Genomic DNA, 27,643 nt, shown 5'->3' with positions numbered 1-27,643 from the left:
CAGGCTGAGTAAGAACATTTCAACTCCTACGGAGCCTTTCTCTCACCTTTCTCAGCTTGAGCAGCTCTGCAGCCCCATGTCTGTTAAGCAGCCCACCGGTAAGTCACGCAACAACGGAACAGAAGCTCAGATAACCGAATTTTCATCGTTGAGCGTTTCCATTCACTGTCTTGCTCACTGAAAGCACAACTCCCCCTCCTTAGCCCCTCACTGCCTTTCTTCTACATGCACAGTTTCTCCCTTTGCCTCTGATTTTGATCATATGAGTGATTTTACTTTGGTCTGCATTTTGCTTTGATTTTTATTTGTTAAGGAAAGAATCCTTCTAAGCATCGGGATGATCTTGTTTTGTTAAATGGAGTTGTTAGCTCACTTGGCAGGAGACTCTGTACAGACTTTGCTTTGATTTCCCCTAAGAATACCATGTGTTTGAAAAATATTGGCTTCTTGACACCGTCATGCCAATGACCTCTCTTTCCAATAGAACGAACTCGGCTTTAAATTATTTTTATTAATCAAGATTTTATCTCTTACCAGAGATGGACAGTTTTCCAAAATCTTTTTGACAGATACTGTTACATGCAAGAGGTGAACCAGAATTAACAGTTAAGAGGTCTGGGCCTGATTCCTGCCGTTATTTACCGAAATGTAACGTGGGGGAAGCTCGCTGATCCTCACGCAGCTACACCAGTGTAAATGAGATTACAATCCAGTCGTGTAGCCAGGAAAATGAAAATGTCATGGCAATGACTTGTGTCCAGCTCCTGAAATAAACAGATCAAGCAGTAGTAATTACATTTTTCTTTCACCCTCTCTGCACACAGACAATTTTCACCATCTTTTGATGATCCCTACTGAAAATATACACGATAATAAATACTTCCACACTCATTGCTGGTTTGCAAGAGTAATGAAGTCTCTTAATAAGAAGAAAGTAGCAGGATGATACACAAGTTGTTGAAATGCCAAAAGGCCGCTATATTTTCTGAAAGTTTCCTGCTTTAAATGTCTGGGTTTTATTCAACTTGAAGCAAAGGGAAAAAATACAAAGACTTTTTCTTTTTTTTCTTTTTTTCCCCTTATCTCAGCAATGTGCAGATGCCCTGATCGTGGTCAGAAGATCAGTGCAGCCCCTGGCCAAGGAGGGAGTAGGGATAACATCCCACCGTGCAACAACTGCCAGCTCCCTCTGTTCTTCTCCAGTGCAATTTCGGTGTTCTTATTGCATGGGAGAACTTAAAAGACAGCTCCAATATTAATTAAACCCTTTTTGATGCTTTGTAAGAAAAAGCAATCCATTCTATTAGGAATCAAGCCCTTGCTGCTCCTGAACTTGCATCTCTTCTAGAGCCATCTGGAAACTCAAATGCGGTAGATGACTCCGAGAGAGAAACTAATATTTTTTCCAGTCTGGACCAGAAGTTGAATGTTAAAAATTTAATGAGCTAGCTTGCTATTGTGGGATTTGGCACCCCATTGGAGTTTCTTAAAAGCTTTGAATAATAAGCAGTATCTATTAGGCGTGAATTTAGGCTCATTTTGGTATTCCGTCAGTCTTCAGGCTTTTGTATTTTGTGTCTCCAGGTATTTGGACTGCTGTCCACTGACACTTTGGAGAGATAGGCGCCGTTAAAGAGGCTGTATATTTCACACCATTTTTGTTGGTAGGTTATTAGACAAAATATCAGCTTCCTCTAGAAGATCTCCAATCATTTCATGTGCGTTTGTGGCCGAGCACGTAGTGCCAGGCGTTTGCCTCCTAAAAGCAGGCTTTTTCCTCTGTGTCTGCTCAGCCATCTCTGCAGCCGCCTTACAATGCCGCCTGAACTCTGACTCAACCTGGGAGAAGAGAGCAGGAAGGTGTTTGCAGTGCATTGCTTCTTGTTCTGCTTCCTGACATATAATTATATATTTTCAAGTACTCACACTATAATATGTGAAACCTATTCATTTGGAGGGCATGATTATTTTTTTTTCCTTGCTTTTGAATGATGGTTTACTTACTGTAGGATATTCTGCCTTCTGAGAGACAGAAAATTGGCTGGTTCTGCCAATATTTGGAGTTATAAATCATTGCTTGAACTTTATGATAGCATTAATCCCAGTGTATAGATTGGTACTACAGTTAAGGACCGTCTTATCAGCTCTAACAGCCCGTGGTATTGCTTGAAGCCATTAAGCAACAAATTGGCTGTAACAAATAATTTCCTTGCACTCCCCCCTTTGTAACGAGAGGTGTTGTATTTAACGTGATGCTCTCTTCTGTTCAGTTGTCACCACCAGACAACGCCACCAGCTCTCCAGTCTGTGTAACTGGCCTGTTATTCCCTCTCTTGGGAATTTTCTTGGACGAGATGAGATCAATTGCAAAGTATTTTGAAGTGGTTTTGGAATAGTAAAGTTCAGGAACCCTGTGAAATCTGTGCTTGGGTGGTTTTCTTAGTCCAAGGCAATTTCTAGGCCAGACAAATACAGACTACAATCTGGTTTGGTCATCTATTTGCATGTCAATATGAAGTTTTATATGTTCATAAACTAGTTTACAGAAAGTCCTGGCGGAAGAGGAATGTCAGAAGATGGAATTGCTGATGAAACATTTATAATTATTGAATGGAATTATTAAATAAAATTGAAGATGTGAGAACATCAGAATACGACCCTATTTTGAAAGGAAACTCTGGTGATGTGTTGTGTCATCTTCTCGCTTGCGTTGTGTTCAGGCCTGATTTATTCAAACTCCAAGTTGTGCACTGGAGAGAAGCAGCCCGTTGTTCCGGATGGCTTTACTCTCTGTGCTTACTGCTGGCTTCACCAGAGAGAGGAATAAGGGCTTTTGCAGGCTCTTTCATTGTAGTTTAAAGGAAAAAGAAACCAAGGTAGATAGCAGATCTCAGGACACAGCAAGAGGGACAGGACTTGCTTTGTGGCAGCAGCAGTACTGCCACGTGTGTCCTACCAACAGGCACAGTCCCTGCTGCGCACAAACAACATCCCTGTCCCTGTGCCTCTGCATGGGCACAGGTGGAACCCACTTGTCTGGAGCTGGTGGGCCTCATTCACCCCTCTTTTGTTACTCCATCAGAATTAATTTTGTTTCTCTGTAAATCAGGTGAGAGCTGGCCCAAACGCATCTCTGAAAACAGCCGAGCAGCTGGGAGCAATGAGCAATTGCACCGCGGGTCAGCCTCCCACCTGGAGCTGGGAGCTCACCGGCGTGTCCTGCTGTGAGATAAGCTGGGAGATAGGTTTGGTAGCTCTGCCTTCTTCCTTGACCACGTTATTTGAAGTACACTTTGAATAAATGTTGGACTGCAGCCACTCTGAGTGATCTGCTGCAGGCAGGTATAGGCTTTTCACAGATACTGACTTGGGCAGGGCAATTTAAAAACCTCTTCTCCTGCCCTTAGCCTTGAACAGCCCAAAAAGCCAAGAGGCAGAGCTTTAGAGAAAGGTGTGCATCAGCACTGGTACGTTGATGGAGCCACGGTGACACCGCCAAGGAATTTGCCTCAAGTGAGAGGTGGGTGGCATTTTGTTATCCCTGTTAGAGAGGGAATTGTTGGTTGAAATTCCAGCGAGCTTGGAAAGTTGCAAATTTGTTGAAAGCTTTTGGTGATGTGGGGAACAAGGATGTCATTTGGCTCTGCGAAACTTGAAATTGGAAGGTGAGAAGCAGGGGGGCTGATTTTCCTTTTAGTGTAATGTATATCGCAAATAAGTGCTGAAATCAGTGAGCTGCACAAGTGTAAAAATTGGAGAAAGCAAAAAGCAAACCTGGCCCATTACCATTTAACTTGTAAACTCAATATATCTGATAAAGAAATCATTTAGAAATAATAAACATGCTATTTTTACAGTCACATTTCAGAGCAAAACCACACTTGAAAGGCTATAATTGTGACCTACATTTTGAATTATTTGATAAGGCTGACCCCCCATGATGATCTCGAATTAAAATCTTATAAATTACCACTTTCTGGCAAATAGGCTTGCTGTTATCATTTCACTCTGACATTTATTCTTTGCTGTGGGTCACTGCTTTATTACTGTAAGAGCTTTTGGCCAAGTGCTGTTCCCTAAGCATAGGAAAGACGTTAAAGGTTAATTTCTTGCAAACTGTGAGAAAATGTTACTTCTCATTCATTTAGACTTGCATTACTGAATTTGCATTCTTTTTATAGTATGTGTATTAGTATGTAGCTAAAATCCCTCACAGCAAATCAACCAATAAATTGCACTGAATTACAGTGTGGTAATGAATTGCTTGTCATTTGCTTTCCAACAACAATAATGTATTTTTTCTTTTTAATGCTCTTGGCCAGACAATTAACATATCCTCTTGTGGCGTAACTCTGAAGTCTTTGGAGTTCTGCCTGCAGAGCATTTGGCCCAAAAGTTGCACATGCCATAAAAGTTGTTTGTCATGTCTTTATCTGCATGTGTCTGGGGCTGTAGCCCTCTATAAAAAATTACGATGATGAGAGCAAATGTTTGGATCTACTGTGTGCCGAGTCTTCGAGTGGACAGGCAATTCCCCAGGAAATGCACAGCTATACCTCAAAGGCAAAATGGCTTTTGGCTGGCCAACACAAGGCCGGCTAGGCTAATCCCCACCAGGAAGAGCCCTGTGAAGTGTTTATTCACCACATAAACAAAATTCTTGGGGGATTTGACAAGGGAACCGCATGTGGTGGATTTATTGGGATTTACCCGACCAGCCCTCCAGGTGGTGACGAGGCCAGAAGGCGGCGGGGGTGATGTGAATGGGTAATTGCCCAGTGAAAACGTTGTACTCCACGTGAATTTTAAGGTAATAATGTCTGCCTTCCCAGTGGAAAATTCTGCAGAGGGAACTGTTAATTATCTCCATACTCATTTGGGATCCAGAAGGCGGTGAACAAAAATGTCATATCCACATGTTGAGTGTGCAAGTACTTCTGTCCTGGGGAATCGAGGTTGTCCTTAAAGAAAAGGAATAAAAATAAAAAAAAAGTGGGGTACAGCGTGGGACTGATACCAGTAAAGGCACTCCCACACCTAGAGCCCTTTGGTATTACTCTGAGGAGTTTGGCTATGTAGAGGAGGAGGGAGAGAAGCATCGACACAGCTCTACGCCAGACAGAAATGATTAAAAAATGAATCATGGCTTACATTGTGTGAGTTATCACTGGTGGTTCCCTGAAGAAATAGGTTAATAAAGTTGTGGCCTAATTAAATCACAGACCTTGTTTGTCTTCTTGCCCATTTGAGGCTGACATCTTCCAGACTTCCCCATGACGCCAGCCCAGAGGCTCGCATGCCTCGTGCGTGGCGGTGGGAGCAGGTGAGATGCTTTGCACGTGCGGTCACCAAAGCATTCCTCTTTTCCACGGGGTGGGGACTTGTACCAATTAGTTTATTGTTTACTAGCTGGGGTTGCAGATAGTTTATGCTCGACGTCAGGAAACATCTGTGTGGTCTCTCCCGAGGCTTCTGGCATTACTCTACCGTCTAGCCTTTGTGCTCGCCAGTTATTTTGGCCATCTCGCAGTCTCCCTCTACTGCCAAGTTTGGAGGCTCCTGAAAATAGGTAATTAAACGTGTAACCTGGGCATGTGAAAAACCTTTGCATCGTAAGGGCTCTGCTTTGCTTCAAACTGCATGAGTCAGTTGTACGGCAAGAGGAAGACTAGCTGTGCTGTCAAGGATTATGCAAGGTTTGTTTCGATGCCAGCTACCAGCTATTCGTGCTCGGGGGGCTCCTGGGGGAGGCAGGCAGGCGGCACTCGCTGCCCCGGCACTGGAGGATCGCTGCCACCCAGCCCGGGCCTGGCACTGGCTGAGGCTGGAGCTGGCTCCCATGACGTGCTGGAACAGTTGGGTGGCAGAAAGCAAGGAGTTCATCGCTCCTGCCATGCGATGAGTTTCTTTTGCAAAAGGAGATTGATTGGTAAAATACTCTCTATCGTGGTACGTTGTGAGGAGTCAGTGTACAATAGGGAATATGTGTGTAGTGCCTCAGATGCACGTCCTACTATTTTATGGCTTTGTAAGGGTTAAGATATGAATTGGAGCATTTCATGTGTCCCAATTCACTATGCATTCACCATAAAGTGAGTCTGACCTTTTGAGATTTTATTCTCTTCTTTAGTTTGTAAGCATATTCCCTTTATGCTTTTATCCTGATTTAGAATTTATTTTGAATTAGGCTCATTGACAGTTGTCAGTGAAGGATGTACTTGCTGCTGCCCATGTAAAAAGGGTTTTTGAAACTCAAGTGATTCCCCAAGCCATGTTAATTCAGAAACATTACAGATTTTGGAGTTGGCTCGTATTTCATTTGCAGTAAAATCACAACTTTTATCTTTCTTCAGGGAAAGAACGTATTTGCCAGTGACTGGACAAGAATAAGGATTTCAGTGATCGATTTTATAGTGTTAAGGCTATGGAATACAAGAATTAAAGCAGCTACTGATATGATTATAGCAGCTTTAACAATAAACAGATGTGACATGCATTTCTCACTGAGCTGGGTTTCTTGGTTCTTCTTCATATCTAAAGAAGTGCTAATGAGAAGATTTTGGGGGTAAAGTCTATGGCTTTTCACTGTTTTCTTTGTACGAGTTGGAGGGTTTGGTTTGGATTTGGACTTGTAAACCATTTTTTCATATAACTCCAATTAGATAAGATGCGTTTCTGTAGGTGTACGTTAGGAGCTGCAAGGAGAAGAATGACAACAAATGCGTTGGAGATGGCAATACATCAGGATGTGACATAGTCAGCACTTCATGTTATTTCACCAAGGAAGGAGTTCTCTTAAACTCTAATTATTTGGTTGATGTGAAGAACTTTAAGGATTTTGCCATTAAAAATCTCAGTTTAGATACACATCACAGATATCTCTTGACTTTTGGACGAGCTTGACATCATATATTCTTCTCCAATGCGTTCCTTGTACTGACCCACAGTCCTCAGTTCTGTGCCAGCCTATTTGACAAAGACATCAGCTGCTGGCACCTTCTGACTGAAGAAATCTGCCCTTTCATTGTTAGCCTGTTTTCGTAAACACTCTAAGGATTTAGCAACTAAGGAAATGTATTTGGTGTTGGGTCATCCAAGTCTAGTGCTGCGATACAAGCAATAAAATAATAAAAGCAATACAATATGGAAAGGAAGTGTCTTGAGCCTAGAATATATCACTTTATCAGTGCACTTTGAGTTGCTTATAGATGCTACACCCGTACGCTAGCTTTGGAATTTGCTGTGTTTAAGTGTTAATAGCAAATAATCCTTTTTTAAAAACTTGGTGGTAATTAAATCTCTGTTATTTAGCTATGTTATAAGACTTTATCTTCAAACTATTACTGGAAATAAAACCAATTCTAATTTGGTTTGCTAAATTGAGACACAGTTGGCTTATGTCTTGAAGGGACTTGGTTTCCTTATTGGCCTGGAGCCTTGAGCCCAAACTTGCCGTAACAGAAATGCTGTTTGGATTTCTTTTTAAAAACAAATTATAAACAGAAATAAAACAGTCGCTTTATTCAGTAAAAATAATTTATAAGGGATACGGATTGCAAACTAGTGATCTGAAATTTTTTCAGCACTATTCTCCAAATTTGTATTGCCAAGCAGCTGTACCTTCCCCTCCCTTATACTGTCCACTGCATCACAGCTCCTAACTGGAGTTAGGTCTCTTTCTTCTCAGTCCTGCAGCAAGGATTACAGCTGTATCTCCAATATCCTGTAAGGAGAGGATGGCACACAAATATGAGGGAAGTGGCAGGACTTCCATTTATTATTAAGTGTCTGACGAGGAGAAATAAAATCATTTCAGAAATGAAATGTGAGCCTTTCCAAATCTTATGCCAGGAGAGAAGGTGAGTGTTTCTCCACACTGTAGAAGTGGGACTGGTAACAACTGTCGGGTGAGTGGGTTAAGGAGAATAACAAGGGTCTCCCTTCTTGTGTTGTTCTTCCCTCCTGCTCTCCAGCTTCTTTCAGCCCCTTGCTCTGGATGACTCTTACATTCTTCATTCACGGACGACCGTATGAATTTGTCCTTTAGGTAAACGCATCCCTATTTTAAAGGGTGCTGAAATCGCTGCCAGATACAAGTAAATGATCAAAATGTGCTATCAGCTTCAGCTGTAATTTCTGGCTTATTGATTTTTGTCTGTGGTTGGCTACAGTACACTTAAAAGGAGACAAGGCAGGCAGTGGAAAACGGGGGAATATCCTGCAGTGGCATGGGCTGGCCGGGTGACACAACAGTTCCGCTGTACAGTCTGGTCTTGTACAAGTTGAAATTCAAAGGGAGATTTCATTTAATGTAAGTAGCAAGGACACAATGTGCAACTTCAAAATAAAGAAGAAATACATTATTATCTATAGATAGTCACCGTTAAGGATTCTCAGATGCTGTTTGACAGATTATTGTTCTTCTACATTTAAATACTCGGTAGTACTTTTTGCAAATCACTTGTACAGACATGCTATTTCTCTTTGAGTAATAATGATTTACCAGCTTTTCTTTTATCTTCTGGGTGTCCAGGGCAGTAGCATTACCACAATAAAACTAAATTGTGTTTCTTATATCCTATTTCATTCTCTTTAGCAGCATTTGACAGGGGAAAAAAAATAAAAAAATTAGATTTTCAAACTATGAAATAACTGTACTTATATATATATACATAAAAGGTTTAAGGCACACTTTAATATCTTCAGTCACATGTACTTTAAGCAAGGATAAGCAAAATATTAGCTAATGTAACACTTATATAAGGGACATTTTGGTATTTACTGTATAGCAAGGACTTGTGACCATTTTATGGAGATTTCTAGACCTTGAGATTTAATAATCTTTTTGATTTGTCACTCTGATGGGATGGAAGTGCTTATGAATTTACTCTAAATAGAATTTTCTAATCATCGTTAGGAAAATTAGAAATATATGGCAGATTAACAAACCAGCCATTCATCTGTTGGGTTAAACGTACTAACATGATCTTAACAAGCCATGTCGTCTTCTAACACATGCAAAGGACCAAATTATCTGCTGAAAGACTGACATTATGTAAATGTAACATTTGCTGGACCTCTAAACCCTGTGATTAAATTACTGTCTAAATTATTCTGCAATATGAACGTCGCCTACAAAAAGAAAAGCTGTAGAAGGAATGACTGTGACATCTTCTGGGTTTGCAGTATTTCCAGAGCAAACGTTTGAAATGAGCAGTTTGTATATATAACTCAAAACCTTAATGAAATAAGAAGAAAGCAAGTGGAGGATGTGACGTGAGAAAAACTTTACATAGAGGCAGATTTATCCCAGGGCTTCAGCAAGACTTCCTTAGCGGAAGAAGCATGACTCAGTTAAGAGGGGAATTTCAGCCACAAATCAAAACTTCTCATGGGAGAGATGTGTTCCCACCTCCCCTCCGTGAATATGCTGGGTAGTCAGTGGCAGGTAATCAGCTTTCACTTAGGACTTTGCGAGAGACGCGGCTGTAAAACAGCGAAAATAAAACCAGGAGAGTGTGCTGAAACGCAGGCGTTGTGAGTAATTACGTCCCTGAAAGGCTGCAAATAAATCGTGTTCCCTGCAAATAGATGTCTCCTCATATACAATAACTGATCAGTTAACGTGTGCCGTGTCATTAACTCGTGTAAATTATCTTAGTCATATCTCACTCATTCAAAAAATTAAAATCTAGCAGAATAAATGTGCTTCGGCAAATGAGGAATTGAGTGTTTTATTAATTGGCTGCTTGTGAGCTCCAACAGCAGCTGCAGACAGAGGCAACACTTCACAAAGGGCAAGTACCTGAGCCTCGTGGTACACCTGCGAGGTGAAACGCGTGGCTTTTGTGATGGCGTAGCACGTGAGCCCACCGCGATGGAGGGTTAGTGTTCCTGTTCCCCTGAAAATCATAAAAACCAGGCTCGTCGCTTCTTTGGTGGCTCCTTGAAGCTGCGGGTGGAAAGCAGCAGAACTGGGATGCTCCGAGGAAAGACATGGTGCCCACCTCCCTGGGAAGTTAGAGGTCTGTCTAAAGCTCAGCGTTATTTCTTTGGAGCTTTTACTCCTTTGTGCAGATGTTTTCCTGTCCCTTCTCTGTGCCTCTGTCTGTGAGCAGGGTATGGGGAGGCTGCAGGAGGACAGAGCAGCTCCGGGGCTGTTGGGTTGGATGTCTCCTGCCCACTCCTGCTCCGTTTCTCATTCACCCATTGGTAAAAACGCAATGAGAGGTAAAAAAGAGAAAAATGCATTCATTTAACTAAGGCAAGATGTTACATTACTGGCTTTAGAGCAGTTAATTTGAGCTAAAGAAAAATGACAGAAATGAAGATGTAAAAAGGGCGGTGGCAGGGGGAAAGGCAGGTAGAAAAGCAAACCAACGTCAAGCAAGACATTCCTTTTATGTGCTTTTGGGCCTTCCAAATGAACCAAAAAATCCAAATCAGACTTTATCCACAATAATTCCTTATAGTTTGTAACATGCCTTGTTTTGTCCTGCTGGCTACATTTTTTTTTTTCCAGCCAATAGGTACTGTGCATTTTATTTTACCCAGTAATGCTAATCCTTTGTACAGACTTCTGGAGCGTGCGTTCAGAAATCTTTATTAGAAAAGTGTGACCGCTGCTGGCTCTTACTAGATGGATTTATAGGGTCCTTTCTGCATGAATCTTGTATATTTGATCAGTTATTCCTCAAGGTTTGTTGTTACCCCAAGGGTCCAGATCTCCACTGTCCCCAGTGTTATTTTGTAATCACAGAGCCCGGTTCCAGTCCCTTGGAATCCTTCCCCGTTCTCTCATCAGCTCCATGCGACCTCTCCATTCTTTTTATAAATACTTGTGGTTTTAAGTTGAAATGACCAGAAAACTAAGTGTGAACTTTTTACCTGCAACGCATGTGTTATCTTTTCTCAGACTGCCAGACAGCAGAGTTCTGTTGAGAGCCGTATTCATTTGCGTGCTTCGTGTGCCAAAGCCTCGTATAAGAGGAGAATCACTTGTGCGTACGTTATTCAAATTCTGAAGGACTCCAGATGTAATTTCCCCATTAGCTGCATGTTTCAACAAGCCAAGTTATTGTGGCACTGCTTTCAGATGAAATAAACCTCTCCCAGTCCTATAGACTGCTCATGAAGGCTTGCCTCTTCTCCCCATCCCTCCGTGTGATTTCATTCAGCCAGACAGAGGATGCAGAGGATTTCATTCAGGTCATCCTGCAGTGAGCCTACCTGTCCCAGCATATTGCTGTCTGCCACTTAAATTTAATACGATAGGTTTTTTTGTTTTTTTGTTTTTTTTTTTTTCCTAAAGAAAGCTTTGTGTGTGTGTGAGACTTTGCTTGTTTGTTTTTTGGTAAAAAGCCTGCGGGTGACCTATTGGTTTTTCTTCATTCAAATTCTTTATGTTATATGGGAAGAAAAGCAGAAAAGTACCAGGGGAAAAACAAACAACAAAAAAACCAACTGTTCATAACTGGGAGATGACTAAGCAGAGAGATGTCCTTGTTTGTGTTATTTCCTCCTTTGAAATGGAAATCTGGCTTTCTGTGCCGTAACACCAAAGGTGTCTCCAAGATTTGCTTCACCTTTGGTTGAAAAGAAAATACTTCTGGTTTGCTGCTCCCCGCTCCCTGATCCTGTTTGGTCAGTGTCCCGTAAATGCATCTGAAAATGGTGCCCCAAGCACTTCTGTTTGTGGTTAAAAATTTGAGGGGGAAAAAAGACAAGGAGGAGAATCCTTGCAATGGTCCTTGTTTTTCCAATTTATTCACATTCTGGAGGGCTAGAGATGCACGGGAAAATAGATGAGTTTAAATGTTATGAGAGCGAGGGCTGACCCTTTATTTATTTCTCTCTGAAATGTATATTGCTCTTAGTTACACCGTAATCCACAGTAATTGAGGAGTTTGGTCATTTCTGGCACAAGTTTAAGTAGTTTTTCAATATCTTGCTCCTGAGCTTAAATTACCACAGGTTTACAGTTGTGTAACTATAAACTGAACTTAATCATTAATTTTTCAGCATTAAAAAGAAAAAGTAGGCTAAACTTCAGCTATAGATGAAGTATTTAAAATAATTTCCCAAAGCTCTTCATAAATATGACATTGATTCATTGATATACAGGCCATTAGCAGTTAGTCTCCTCTGTTCATCTATCATTTCAATTATCTCTAGACTTCCCTAGGGTCTTTGACAAATGGGAGACAATTTGCATTTGGTACATTAATGACCTTGGTTGAATTTATAATTCTCTCTTCCCCCCCCCCTATAATTATACTTTAGCATTTGAGGGGAAAAACCCACAAAAATATAGTCAGACAGTTTGTAATTTAATCAGAAGTGTATGGGCACTGAGGAAAGGAAGAAAAGGAAGAGCTGGGGAAAAGGAAGAGTTGTCAGTCTCTCACCGCACTGCCCCAGCCCTATTGATTTCTTCCTGGAGGTGCTGTCTCTTTGTCCCTGCTCTGACAAAGCACAAGAGGGATTTCAGAAAATGACCCCTTAAAATCTGGATGGACAAAAACAAAGAAACAAAAAAGCTATAACAGAAAAGTAAAATTCACCACTTAAATGCCCTGTAATTGCAAATCGCCTCAATGGACTCACTGCAGCAGTTCCCACCTCAGAAAGCTTCCTGGCCAACTTTCAGGATTTTGGGGCAGTGTGTTGCTTTTTAAGCAATGGGGGGACACGTATGGAGTGAATCCATCACGCACGATGAAAACGCGATCGCTGCTGTCCCAGGAATGTTTCCGGTTGTTAAAAATTTGCCGTTGCCATCAGTAACAGCAGCGTGGTTAACTGCAGATACAAGTCTTTGCCTTTTCCTTTGAACACGAAATCTCTGCAGCCTCTCAGACAACATTAGGTGGTAACTGTTGGCAACAGCTACAATGTTAGGAGCGACGTATGTTTCCAGCTAGATTTTCAGAACCATCCATAACATTATACTGCATGTACTTTTCTCATATATCACACTTCCCTTTTGTGAGTCAGAATGAATTTGGCTGTCTCTTCCATGCAAAAAAGTAATTAGGCTGCTTTGAATGTGAGGAATTTATTTTTTGATTGGAACCGAAGGGTGAAGTTCCAAATGTGAGATTCCAGATTCACCGATGCTCCTGCTTAGGAGGGAGGCATGCATACAGCAAGAAAGGTCTTGGGTTTGAAGAGTGCCAACCCAGTCTGAGGCGAGCGCAGGGCAGGCTGATCTGCCTTGGTTTCTTCTGACGTACGTTGTACAACTGTTATTCCACATGCTGAAGAGCTGTCGGTGTTTGGTTTGAAGAGGCTTGGTTAAATTAGAAGCTCTGAGTGGTCTCTAAGAGTGAACGAAAGATCAAGGTAAACATATTTATTGATTTATTTCCTCACCCTTCTGAGAACAGGACTAGGACTCCAAATAGTACGCGCCTGTGGAATCTACTATGCTCTGCACACAGATGCTGTGTGAATGTCTTTATTTCCACACAGCCTGTATGGCCGTGCTTTGATTTTTTGCCCCTAATAGTTTTTGCCCTTTGATGTCTGTTTTTAATTTACTGAACATCTATAATATATCTTAAGAATATTAAATTTATTTCTAATAAATATTCTGCTTGGGAGTATTACCTTTAATACTGTGACCTTAGTGCTGCTCACAAAATACGGTTGGTTATCTTGAAACCAATAACTTTATGACTGTGTGTTGTTATTTAAGATTTTACAACAGTATACCCTTCTTAATGGTCAGGAACATAAAAACATATCTGCTATTTGCAGAGAGAAGTGTGGAGGAAAGGATGTTATAAAGTGCAAAATGATCCCATGAAAAGTCCAAATGCTGTAGTAATTTTGAAGTTTTAAATGATTTGCACCATCTCCCTGATGCTTTGCAGAAAGCATATGTAAATTTCTTTTGTTATAGCCCCTGAAAAAATTGGGTTTGGCTTCCCATCAGAACCAGAAGCTTGACATCTATGTAGATTTAAAAGGCAAATTTTGTTAGTGTTGGAAACCAGCGTGTGAAGTTTGGATTACACGAAACTGGTCCTTTCTGACTCTGGTGTGAATCCATTTTAGCAATAGATTAGCAGTTTCAGCCCTCTAATTTCTGCTTGTGATCACCTTTGACATCTGACAGTTTAAAAACCTTGAGATCACATACTTTTATAACCAGAACTCCCAGGCTGTAAACCCAAGACTGCTACCTCTGCTAACGGTGACTGCTACACATGGCGAACATATGTGCTTGCAAAAGTAGGAGAGGCCCCAGGTTCAAATGCTGGTGTCAGTCTGAGGTAACTTCCAGCCAAATTGTTCTTTCTGCAGTGTCTGACTATGGCATCACGCAGAGCAGGATTTCTTTGTTTGAGAGGAGATGTCTCTGCTGTTCTACGAGGAAAGGCCCCAAGAAATCAGAGCTGTTCTGTGCTCGTCACTGTTAATTTATCCGGAAAAAGAAATCTTATTTTTCCAGTCCTTTGCTTTGAGTTTGTCATTGGTAACAACTGCACACAAGTTAATGGTTCGGCCATCTCTTTTTTCAAGCTTGCTGTAACTCCATATCCAACCTAAGTGTCCTGCTTGAATCTGTTAGCAGGGATTCCCTTCTAGACAAAGGATGCTTACCTCTCTGCTGTTTTTGGATCTTTCTGAAATATTTAGCATGAAATGAAGCAGCTGCGTTTGCGAATGCCCAGCGCTGGCCGTCCATCGAGGTGCTGCACAGCACTGCTCTTGGTGTGGGGCAGACGGAGGAAAGCCTGCCCCGCAGTAGCACTAAGCACCAGTTAACAAGCACCCACTGGTGTCAGAAGAGTTAGAGGAATTCAGAAGATAAATTAGGCAATGAAGTCTCTGGGAATAATGACTTCCCTAGGGTTTCTTTACAAATTAAACTGATGAAGATTTAATCATTTGTTGTTTTTCATTTTTTCCATGGATTCTGTTGCCCTTGACATGTCAGATCAGTTACTAGAAGACACTGAGTGAGTGCAGCTAAGGGGCAATGGCATATGTCTGTGTAGACCAAACAAAGAGTTCTCATTTAAGTTCATTGTTAAAGGATTGACCTGGTTGTGCAATCATGTTTCAGCCACACGGAGAATGATTACAGAAAAGTTATTTTCTGTAGTAAGAAAAAGTGAGATTACTTGACAACTGTAGCTAGCACAGGATTTTTGACAGGGTAGTGAGTAATTCTGCCCACATAGCTGTTAGGAAGGTCTTCTAGTGAAGAAAAAACAAAAGACAAGAGAGATTATTCAGGAGGAAATAGGAAGAAAGAAATATTTAACTCATTTAAGGCAGCAGCGGAGGCGTGCCGTTCATTGCTGCTTGATCTAATCCCAGGCTGTATTGAACGATGAGTAGAGTCTGTCCCACCAGTGATTGACATTGACTGGCAAGGACAACTATTAGGAAAAAATAAGAAAATGGGAGTTTCCATTTAAAACTCCATAATTCATTCCAACTCTAAACCAGAAGCCAGGCACGTGGCATCCTTTCCCTGCGAAAAAAATCCTTTACATTCACTTCAGTATGTAATAGTTTTGGGGGAAAAAAAGAAAACTTTTCACTATTTATGTGGAAAATGAACTAATTTGCGCACTTGCTTAGTCCTGCAGGTAATGATATTACGAGAAAGAGTAGTTTAGAAGGAACTGGCTTCTTACAATAGGGATGCCCTGGAATTTAGGGTCATTAAATTGATATCTTGCTCAGGCTGCACTGCGGCAGTCGCCAGCCTGTTTGGCTGGGGAGTCGTAGCGGCTTCAGTCCTGTTGAAATTCAGCAGCACCGCTGCTTTGGGCCTGATGGTCCGGTTGGCAGAGTTTTATCATTCGTTAAAAGAGACAAATACTGTTTAAGGACAAGCGTTTGGATGCCACTTTTTCCTGTCCCATGTCCCCTTCCCTGCGCGCGCACACAGCAGGGTACCCAATGCCCTCAGGCTGTCGGGCCTGCAAGGGGCCTCAGCCAGGGCCTGGCTCCATGTTGGGCTTGGCACCTCCTGGGGCCTGCCGTGAGATGCCCACGAGTGCTGCAGGGGCTCCCCCCCACAAAACGCTGCCAAAAGGAGCAGGCTCCTGGGTCTGAGGCATTTATTTTACAGGGTTGGAGGAGAGGAGCCACACGCTTGCTTAGATCGATCGGTTCTCTTGCTGAGTGCAGAAAAGAAAAAAAGAGACAAAGCTGGAATAAACACTTTATGCTTATAATAGTATTTTTCTTTGTTGTCTTTCCTGTCCCTTCCTGGATCAGATAAAATCGTGATTTGAGGTTCCTTTACAGAAATGTTTGGAATTTGATTTCTCAATAAGCTGCTCCGTTAGGGCCCAGCTCTGCCCCTGCACCCTGCTGCATGCCCGGCTCCTCCTCCGGCCTTGCAAACTGGGGCTGCTGCTCTGCATAGATGTCAAAGCCACGGGGTGGCAGGCCTTTTAACCATCCCACGCGGGCCACCACTGACTTGGTAGGCTCTGACCCATCATTACAGGTTTTACCTGGGAACAAGCGTATTTATTTCTTTCTGAAATTGTTCTTTCACCTTTTAGCCCAGCGAGCCTGAAAAACATCAACAGTGTACAGTGCTATCTTTATCTCTGCTTTTGTTATTTATGTGTTGGACTGTTGCAGGGCTCTTCATGGGAGGTGACATTTTAAATCCCTTGAAAGTACAGGTTGGGCAGAATGCATCAGCCACCTTCTTCGCTTTCCCGTTGTGCTCCTTTGATGCCGGTGCTCTGCGTCTCTGAGCTCATGGTTGGTCCTGAGGACATTGGCATTAGCTAACCCGTGGGTACCTCCAGGTTATTTGCACATATATACTGGTTATCGCTCTCCAGCTACCGTAGCGCAAGAACCCAAATAATTTTGCATAGCCTTGATTTTTTTTTTTAATACAGAAGTAACTCATTTTTATGGAGATTTATACCACTTAAGATTAATAAATGTAAATGCTAAGCTTTTAGCAATGACCTACCATACCTGCTTTTTCTATACGCTTTTACAATTGCACTCTGATGACCCGATTTATAGGCGATCATGGGAAGTGGGGGGAAAGGCAGTAGTTCTGCACATAAATTTTCTGGAGATACAGAAGCAGAAGAGGGAAGCTGAACATTTGTTGGGAACAATACTGGCATAGTCCCACCCTGGGTTTGTGACCAAATGGCTGACCCTTTCTGGTTTTCTTCGCCAGGATACCAGAAGGCAGCAAGCTGCAAGCCTGTCTCAGGTTCAAGGTGCATTTTGTGAACTCCCCGTTAGGCTCCAGCACTTGGCTTGGCTGGAGCCAAGTGCTTAACTCGTGCTTGCAATTCATGCCAGAAACCAAGCTGATAAGACTCCTGGAGTCTCACTGGTAATCACTGGATATGGTTTTTAAAGGGTGTTTACCTGTCTGCAGGATAGGAAAGAGCTTTATATTGTGAAATCAAACCTCCAAAGTTCTGTCTTTTATCCTGTTTGTGTGTGCACACCCACCACTTGTTGGCAAGGGAAGTCAGATGTACAGCAACGAGAAGGCATTTTTAGGGTAGCTGCATTTTCAGACGAAGACAAAGGCTTTTGAGGATGTCACTGCAGAGTCCCGAGTTCTTTCTAAAAAGACTCCATTTTGTCGTTTTGTGGCATGAAAAGTCTAAGCAGAAAGAAATCCGCCTCAGCAGAGCTCTGTTGTGAGGAAAGCTACATTACAGCAAATGATGCTTTCTTTTATGTTTTGCTCACAACCATCGTAGCAGGCAAAGGCAAACACTTGTCTAATTTGATAAAATATCTTTAATTGCAGCAACGGTACTTGAGGTTTGGGCTGGGTGCGTTAGCTCTGTTTGTAATCATAGTTCTAGCCGTGCTCCACAATCATCTCCAATCATGGCCAATTAGCATCCGTTAGTCTGTTGTTGCTTAATTCAGATGTTCTGGGATGCTCAGTTGCATTATTCATACCTTGTCTGTGAAATGTGTTTTAAAAATGAGCACTATTACGGGATTTCGTTGTACTGTGGGAAGGTTTTTTTCCTTTCATTTTAGTTATTCCAGTTGGTATTAAAAGAAAACTGGAACATGATTTAGGTCTTACAGTTAACTTTTAGGAAGTAGTTGTTCCTGTTATAGATGATTGTAAAGTGGGATAAAAAAAAAAAGAATAAAAAAAATCAAAGCAAGTATTTTTTCACCCTGCACTTTGGTTTTGTAAGTTATTGTTGCAAAACGTCCTTGAAGCTCAGGGAACGCAAAAAAAAAAAAAAAAAAGGAGAGACCAGCTGCGTATGTGGTTATGGAGGGTAAGCAGTAAGATTTTGAAAGGACAGTTAAATGCCAAGTTTCAGGATTTAGTCCAGACTTTATATACCAAAGAGTAGGAGGAGAGCACGTGGTGGACCAGGCCACCTCTGTACCCACAGCGCGGCACTGAGCATTTCCTGATATTGCACAGGAGCAACAACAGCTCTAGAGTAACACAGCGGTTCTTACCAGCCTCTTGCTTTTTAAGAGCTTGTTCTTTAACTTGTTATTTAAACTCCGAGCCTGTTTTTTCTCCCTGCTGAGTTTTACTCTGACTTTAAAGGAGTTATTCTTGATTGTGTGCAAGTGCAAATGACTGATGTATCTGGTTTTTGTTTTTAATCTTCGGCCTATGATTTTAATAAGGAAAAATTAGTACTGGTGAAGTATGTTTAACAAGAGGTGTTGTTTGATTTTGGTTTTGCATCTAGGGTTCATAAAATCAAAATTTTTAATGCTCCAGGGACAAAAGCAAGCAAACCATTGCAGAGATCTACACCACTGGGGTAGGTGGGCTGTGCACCCGGTCGTTAAATTAGACGGCTGATGTTCTCTATGTAAATGAACGTCACGGAGGATCAAGAGGAATGCATGCAGTGGTAACTTCTTTCCACAAAAGAAAAAAAGTAATAAAAAGAGGAGGTGATAACTTTTGGAAGCAGGGTACAGCAGCTGCCAGTGGAGACAATGGCAATGATGGGTGTTCTCCGGGAGCTCACTCGAGAAAAGTCTGTGCCAAACTCTCAGAAGTTTGCTCCACTAATCAGACGCTTGTTAATAACAGCTCAGATTTACGATACTTCATAACAGCACAAGAAGAAATATTCATCCTGTTATTGACTTTGTGGAGGAAGAAAACCTAATAAAGCATTAAGAGTGCTTAATCAATACACATGTAGGACTGTGCTTGACTATCAGAATGAGCAGCTTTGTTTTCTATTCAGGCAGATAATTTATGGTTCACACTGAAAATGATGGATGTAATTTATGTTTTCAAGACAATTACTGTTCAAAGAAGACTGTTACATAGCTCTTGCACAAAACGAAGAAAAAGGCAAATGCAGTAGCTGGGCCGTGAGCATTGTGCTCGCCAGCCTGTCCAGTCTGGCTATTTACATGTAACGTTGCTGTGATATATGTGCGTATGTACTCGTGCGAGCTGTGTGGTGTCATAGAAGTGGTTGGCCTTTAAAGTTCAAATCAACTTTCTCAGGCTCCAGGATTTATTCAGACATATGGTTTTGGTTGCAGACCATCTGGGCCGTAATTTAAAAAAAAAAAAAAAAACAGTGTCTAAAACCTTAAGGAGCTACCTATTTGTTGGATCTTTTGTTGGTACTTTTAAAACTTGAATCAAACTGTTTAGATCTATAAATGAGAAGTTTTCAAGTGCGTGTTATAATTTGCAGATGCTCACCTATTATCTTTCCTCATGAAAGCAAATAGTAATACGCATGCACGTATATCTCTTTGTTCATGTACCAGGCACTCAGCTGTGTTAAGGTACACATATAGGTGCAATTAGGTTGCATACTATATATTTAGGATTTGATGATAAGCATTATGAGGGTTTTGTGTCGAAAAACGTTTAAGTTTGATGCTGCAAGCATTCACGGTATGTTGTCTGAGTTAGGAATTTACACATCTGAATTGCCATTAAAATCAATAGATGCTGCCAGTGCCTGTTACAGCAGGTAACCAAGCTTCTTTCTTAAATAAAGTTGCTTGATATTTAGATTCCTGAAATCTTTCCATCTTCACCCCAGTCTTCAGGAGAAAGTCACAACTGGGATGAAGCGCTATTAGTGAACTGCTGTATTCCTCCTAAATAAACATGTTCTGGTTACTTTGACCCCTAATTGAAGCACAGTGTGCTAGCCAAACACTTTTAAACTAATCAAAATAACCTCCCCTTTCCGTAGTGGTGGGCTTTGTTCGTGTGGTATTGCAATAACAATGTGAATGATTTTGCAGATTTTATTCCACTCCAGTGATTTATTACAAGCCCATTGAGCTATGACATGCGCTGAAGTCAGCTGCTTACGGTTCAGAGCACAGGTTAGCCCCCGCGAGTGGTCACTGAAATGGCAAGTTTGCATGTGGTTGCATTAAATAAAGTTGTTGCTCATCTGCAACTGATAAATATAGCAACCATGGGGGGAGAAAAAACACTAAATAGTGGGCTGCGGCTATGAGATTCTCTTTGTTGTCTTAAAAATTAATCTTTATAGTAATACAAATTCCTTAAACTTGTTATACTGGTAAAATCCTTTACCTAAAAATACTGTTGCCTGTAGGCAATGGGTTACCTGGTGTGTCCCGTAGATCTAAATTGTTGCCAAAAATAGAAGGTGATTCAGTCCATTGTTGCAGGTCAATTTTGTCCAGTGCTGCATTTATATAAATTTTGCATTTATTTCTAGGAAATCTGAAATCATCTAGACTTTCCTAATATCCTTGTGAAAGATTGTTTTTTCCGTCTTGCTCTGCTATCTGATACTTTCAGACAGGAGCATTCAACAAGAATGGAGAAGGCTACTGGGATCAGTCCTTCTCCATCCAGCATATAGCTCCTAGGCATATTTAATTGAGCAAAGGTGATCCATTTCATGAAAAACAGACGTGCTGTCCTACTCTGAAAATATCAAATATTTGAGGAGGTTTTTGGACAAATGAATACATTTTTACAATACCTTGTGCTGTGAGCAAGGGATGTAGGCAGATGCCTACCATCTACATTTTTTAATTCTAGTGAATTAAAATGCTGTGATTTTTTTCCACACGCATCACAGACGTCATATACAAAGTTAATATTAAATTAATCCAGATTGTTTTTTTTCATTTTTTTCTCGAAGACTTCATATGGCAGCATTGAAAACTCACATAAAGTATGTCCCGTGGATAATGTTTTTGTGTTGCAACATTGGCACTATAAATAAATGTGAAATATTGCAGTAGAAAGCATCACATTTATTTTTCTGAAGCGCCTACAGCATGTCATTACAGATGGATTGATAGTCTTGATAACATTGAACTTTTGTCAGCCCTAACCTGGCAGACTTGTTACATGTCAGAAATTTTCTGTCATTTTTCTTGCTATCCAAAAGGCAAATATATTTGCAACCTTGAATGACATTGAATATGGAAAGCAGAGAGAAATTTATCATTTGACAGAATTGTTTTTGTTGTAGTTGTTGTTTTGTTTTGTTTCTTTACAGTGGCAAATCTGTAATCAGACATTAAAATTCTGCCTACTCTGTGTTTTAGGAATATAGAATGGCTTGTAAGAGCTGTATGAACCATGTTTTAACAATGTAAATATAAAACAAATTTGTTATTATTTCACATTCAGATAACTTATTTTTGTGCTTGTTTGAGGCAACTTCTGACTTTTATTATTCAATTGTTAAAAACAAGTTGGCACGATACAAGCAGTGAAGAAGCTCTTGTACAGGAGGTTGTACATTGCAGATGCAGGTGCTTAGAGAGCAAATTTTCTTAACACTAAGTTTTGAACTACTATGGTTGGTACCTAATGAGGGTTATGCCTTCAAATATGTGTGCTGTGTCATAGGGAAAAGGCTATGTCAAAAGCTTATTTTGGTGTCTTATAATACCTATAATTTAGTTTCTGAGTTCTGACGATGAGATTTAAATGACATATTTGTTTTAAAGAGAAGTATGGATGAAAAGTCAGAATTCCTGCATATAATAGAAAAAGCAGTACATTTCTGGTGCAAGAAATGGCCAAAAAAAAAAAAAAGCATAGAATAAAAGCAAGTATTAAGGCAGAGATGAGGAAATCCTGGACCCAGCATGAGAGAGAGAGATGGAAGAAGATGCTGAGTTTTAGTAGCACCAGTTCTTTTACTGGGGCAAAACACGTGGGTGGGTCACAGCTTTTTATGCTGAACAAGAAGATTCCTGATTGCTAATATAAATATGTTGCAATCAAAAGGAAAAATGTTCTGTACATTAGTATGCAATAGCACCATAGACTTCCGCGTGTATTATACCCTTGTGAAATCAAGTGGATAATGATTAGCTTCTCAGCTTGAAAGGTTTTCTTTCAGTGTTTTGGTTGAAAATACAGACATTGGTGTTAATAAATTAGGTAGTATATTATAGACCACAGAACTTAGTCAATATTTTATACTAGGAGGTCATGTAGTATTGCAGATGCTAAATGTGGTCTAGAAAAATAAAGTAGTTCCTCACATAATTTTTGTTTAAAAAAAATAAAGAGCAAGAGATTTTATTAGTTTTCAATTCTGCTAGTATAAATAGAAGTTGAAGCTGTGGAGCAGGGTTATTATGCGGCTCATTACTGTTTATTACCACAAGGCATATCAAGATGTGTGCTAGTTAGAGGGAGTAAATCATTTGGAACATGTCTGCTTTGTCGATCTTCTGTACGATGCTCAGTGCTACCATGCCTTCTTCCTGTGCTTTGGGGAACAGGACTAAAATCTGTTGCTTGTCATATGTTCTCTCAGTCTCTTGCTGAGAAGCGAACAGACGAATGTTTTATTTCGGTACGGTTTGCTTTTGCATTTCGGGGTGTGTAAGTGTTTTTCCTCAGAAAAGTTTCTATCTAAATTGTGTTTCCATGAAATCAAGAGAAAAGCCTTGCTGACTTCGTGTGAGTTAAGATTTGCTCTGTTGTGTAGCTCTGATATAACTGATTTTTTTCTTTTTTTTTTAATTTAACTTGCCAGTGCTTGTCAGTGTCACTGGGGACAAAGAAAGTTTTATTGTGTCAGTCACTGCATTGAATGTAGAGCTGCAGAGAAATTAGATGTTTTCAGTGAGTTTGTGCCTCTTCAGATATGCGTTAGTAAATGTTGACATTTCATGATGTGCTTTTCTTTAGCTTGTTAATAATCTGAAACCTCCCCCAAAATTTCTTTGAACTCTGGTTTTTAGACAGGATTGTAAATGAACTAGTAAAATTAAACTCAAGCTCATAAAAGAACTAACGAACCTTGGTAAATCTTAAGTCTTTAGCAGCTAAGGATTGAAGTTGAAAGGCTCTCGTCTCTCTTGTATATATGTGAAATTCTTTCTTTTTTGATTTTTTTTTTACAGCACTTTGTATTTCTCTTGGACAGAGTCTAATTAGAATTTTTTTAAAAAGCCGTAGTTCCCCAGTGATGATGCAGAGTGCCCCTAATATAAAGTAATTGCTTCAATTTGTATAGTCATGATGATGCTTATCTTCTGTTGCTTAATCTTCCTCCTCGCAGCTCTCTTGCTCTCTAACCTGAATGCAATATGTGATCCCTACCAACACTGAGGTCCTCGTGGACATGGCATCTCTCACCTGTGTCTTCATGCCAGGTTTTGAGACCCTGGCGTGTCCCCTTAGCCCTGGCTTGCCCCTTACCAGTGCACTGAGGAGGTCTGCTCTGCCAACAAACCAGTTCAAGGCGTTTGGCACCAAACCAAGAAAAAGTGCCCACAACCCATTGCTCTTGTGCAGATTCATTGCTGTCCCTCCCTACCTCTGCAGTGGACGAATTGCGTGTCTACGAGACGACAATCACACTTCAGAGAGAGCGATGTAAGCCAGAAAGTAATGCACAAGTATGCTTTCCAGAATACGTGAAATCAATACAGCAAATACCTGCTGGTTTTGCTATATTTACTATCCCACTTGACAAATTTTCTGCTTTGGAAATACTTTCATACCATCTGTTGTCTGCGATGTAGCTCAACAGAGCATTACTGGCCCGAAGATTTCTATCACATTTCTTCAGAAATTCTTGTGCAGGATATATGAGTACACAGGTTAAAAAGAAAATGTCTTCAGTATTGATTTTTCTCTGCCATTGACTAGTCATTTACTTGATTATTTATGTAGTTCTTTAATGTTCTTCATTTATAATGTGTAAAGATCTTTTTTTCCCATTCAAACTCATGCAAGCAAGCACCTGCTTGAGAAGGTGAATAGGCAAGGAGTTTAGATATTAAGTGCACACATATCCTGAAGAAAGAAGGACCTTAACGATTTTCCAGTGCTACCATTTTCTAGAGGTTTTTCATCTCTGCCATGAATGCTGGCAGCAACCTAGCACACAAGTGAAGCGGTGGAAATGGCAGTATGAAGATTGTCGTTGCTCTTCTTGTGAAGTATTGGAACCATAGGCTGGGTTGGGTTGGAAGGGACCTCAAAGCCCACCCAGTTCCAACATCCTTGGGCACTGACAGGGATGGGGCAGCCTCAGCTTCTTGGGACAGCCTGGGCCAGGGCCTCACCGCCCTCTGAGTGAAGAATTTGTTTTTATATCCAATGTAAATCTCCCGTCTTTTAGTTTAAAGCCATTACCCCTTGTCCTATCCCTACATGCCCTGACGGAATCCCTCCCCAACTTTCCTGCAGCCCCTTCAGGCATGGGCAGGCCGCTGCGAGTTCTCCCCAGGGCCTTCCGTTCTCCAGGCCAAACACCCACAGCTCCCTCAGCCTGAAGCTGGGTGGACTTTGCAGCTTACCTTGCACATAAGTGGAGGAGGAAAACTCCCCCCATTGCATCTATCGGCTGCGTGGTGGGACACAGCGACGTAGCTGGGAGTCGTTTCCGCAGTGGTGGCCTAAAGGGGCCTTAGCTGTATTTCTCAGTAACTTTTTAATTCTGTAACATTAGGATCATACACAGATGTTCTTAAATAAACATGTAATCTAGTCAGTGCCCACTTTTTCCTGACCGCCTAATACTTTCCACCCACAGATGTAAACGAGTGCACCACAGAGAACGGTGGCTGCCATGACCAGTGCTGTAATACCATCGGCAGCTACCACTGCAAATGTCCAGCTGGCCAGAGACTGCAGGAAGATGGAAAATCGTGCGGAGGTAATGTTTTGTTCTGTGTCTTACTGCTATTAAGGAATCAGAGAAGACATTGTAAAGGAAAAGGAAGTGTTAGCTTTTAGCTGGAGCCAGCGGAAGAGTGTATATTCAGAGTTGTCAAGAAAGCCGATCTTCTCATGTCTGGATTATGCGGATGTAACTCTAAGAACACTTCAAAGGGTTGTTGTTTTTTTTCCTTTTTGAAAAATTGTTATCATTTAACCTGGATTGGTTGTGCCATGTTCTGATTATAGCATTTCCATCATCAGTTTAAAAACCTGAAGAAAGTGTATATGTTTGATAACATTTCGTGTCTCTAAAACAAAATGGTTCTTATCAGAAAATACACATACATTTTTGCATTTCAATCACAATTCCACAGCTAGAGATTAACGGAATAAAAAAGGATTTGAAATCACATGCTACATAAACCCATTTGCCTTCTTCCTAAGGGAAATATAAGTCCAGTTAGTGCATTATGGGGTAAAATTTGTTCTTATGCAAAAGATGTTATGCAAAAGCTTGACTTTGTGTAAAATTAAAACATCACATAAATTTATGTTAGAACATTTGGGAAATCTAACCGTAGTTCATTAAAGTTGCATTGGTAAACCCAGAGTGGATGTAAGCAAACCCATAGGATCTGTTCATCTACAGTCGCTCCATTTTTAGATGTAAATGTAACTGAGATTAGGAGTAAAGTAGCCAAGATGTCAGAGGCCAGAGCAGATCCTTCTCCTTCACGAACTCTCCGCTAATGCAGGTGATGAATGTTTGCTGCTGTATGATCTTCTGGGCACTGGCTGTGTGCCGGGATTGCATCCTCAATTGTATTTCATTGCTACAGGAAGTGTAGAGTAGAAATTTTCTGATTCTCTCAAGATGAAAGGTGTTGGGTATGTTTCCACAAACTGTGTTATCATCTTTTCACAGGAAGCCATCTCCTCTGGCTTTTCCTTTTGCACAGTGTCACACAAATTCCTTTGTTCCAGGATTTCATTTATCATTGTCCTTCAATGTCTCTCTCAAGATTTATTACAAAGCAATGTATTTCTTAGCTGTGATCGTATTCTTTACCTAACTTTGTAATTTATTTGGCTGCACTCCTTTTTCTCCACTAGAAGGTTGTAGAATTATTTTTCAAGGTAAGCTATCATTTGATATTGAGCTTGACAATGTAAATAAGCTTGTAGATACTTATTTTATTTTGATTGAAGTTTTTCATTATGGTCCTCAGTGCTTTCATTTTGGCCTTTTGAGAGCTGGAGCATGAAATACTAGGCATAATTCACAGATTCCTGCTACTTCACCTCAGTCTTCTCTTACCTCTTTTGGTGGCTAATTGGTGATATGCCAGTGAGCCAGTGCATAGGTCTGTTTGTGAAAGCTTGCTGTTTTCACATCTGCTTAAAAGTTTAAAAAAATATACATTTTTGAAAGCAGGGGTCGTACGTATTATAATCCTAAATTGTTTAGCATGCGGGGGTACTGTTTCTGTTAAAATTGTTTTGTGTCAGTCAAATTAGTGATCCTTCTATACAATTCCGCTACTCTTAAAATAGGGTTCAAAATCTGTTATTTTGACATTCTTTGAAAAATCAAATAGAGCTTAAGATATTTGATTCTTGTACTATGCAGGAATTAGAGAAGAACATATTGTTAGCCATTATGAAGCCACTGTTTGAAATCTTCAGACAAAAATGGAAATGTGCAACAAACTGAAATTGCTAAAGTCATAGATCAAGGTGAATGCAGTGTTAACACTAATAACACCTTAACTTTTGTGGTGCTGATAGTGACAAGCAAGTGGCTACAGACTTGCAAGGAAGCACCGTCAGCCAACTTGCAGCCATCAGATTTTGCAATATAAGTGACTCAGTGGTTGACTTTGACAGGAGGGAAATGTGTGCTCCCAAAGAAAGCTGCGTGTGCTGCTCGAAGGTGCTGATCTTTCAGGACGTTGCACTGACTTGGTGCTTTATTGATGCGATGGTTCTGCGTTGCTCACAGGGCTCGTCTTGAAGATGAGGGCAAAACAGTTTCTCATCACTCAGGTTAGCCAGCATTTTTGGAGGAATAAGGCTTATAGTCGTTCTGGGTAGTTACATTCTTTCTTTCTTTATAGCTTCATTGTGCTTTATGTTAGCTCGTAGTCTAAACTCTAGCATTAAATAGCCATGCACTATTGTTCTGCTCCCATTATCTGTCTCACGGTTGGTTTTATTTCACTGGTGACTGAAATGATCAATTGCTGTACAGTGTGTTTTTTTGTTAGCCAAGGTACAAATACGGCATATTGTTATAAAAGCACCGTGGAAGTAGTGCAGATTTTATTCAGTAGGTCATTATTAGTGTGAAGATTGATCTTGTTTTTCAGAAACAAAATAGAGCGTCCTTTTGACAAAAGGCAAATATGTTGCCAGGAAATAACTTTTTAAAAAAATACTGTTAGTCATTTGTAGCTCTTTAATGTTGAGGAGGTGAAAGTGAAAATTCGTGATTCCAACAACATAATGAAGTGT

General features: G+C 40.7%; 1 protein-coding gene across 8 annotated transcripts in view; it reads left to right on the top strand.

Moving 5' to 3' along the window:
• The window catches only part of LOC106032155 (multiple epidermal growth factor-like domains protein 6), a 223,868-nt gene that overhangs the window by 111,899 nt on the left and 84,326 nt on the right, over nt 1-27,643 (top strand). For all 8 annotated transcript variants that reach the window (XR_010833610.1, XR_007161622.2, XM_067002516.1 and 5 more), the window contains one exon: nt 25,002-25,124. Coding sequence is in view for 6 of the 8 variants with exons in the window: in XM_067002516.1 (XP_066858617.1) it covers nt 25,002-25,124 (123 nt within the window). In the remaining 2 variants the exon portion in view is untranslated. The remainder of the gene's footprint in view (nt 1-25,001; nt 25,125-27,643) is intronic.

Source organism: Anser cygnoides, chromosome 9 (assembly GCF_040182565.1).
Source record: "Anser cygnoides isolate HZ-2024a breed goose chromosome 9, Taihu_goose_T2T_genome, whole genome shotgun sequence".
Classification (NCBI taxonomy): Eukaryota; Metazoa; Chordata; class Aves; order Anseriformes; family Anatidae; genus Anser; species Anser cygnoides.
Note: the sequence above shows the minus strand (reverse complement) of the source record. Positions and strands in the feature narration are given on the sequence as shown.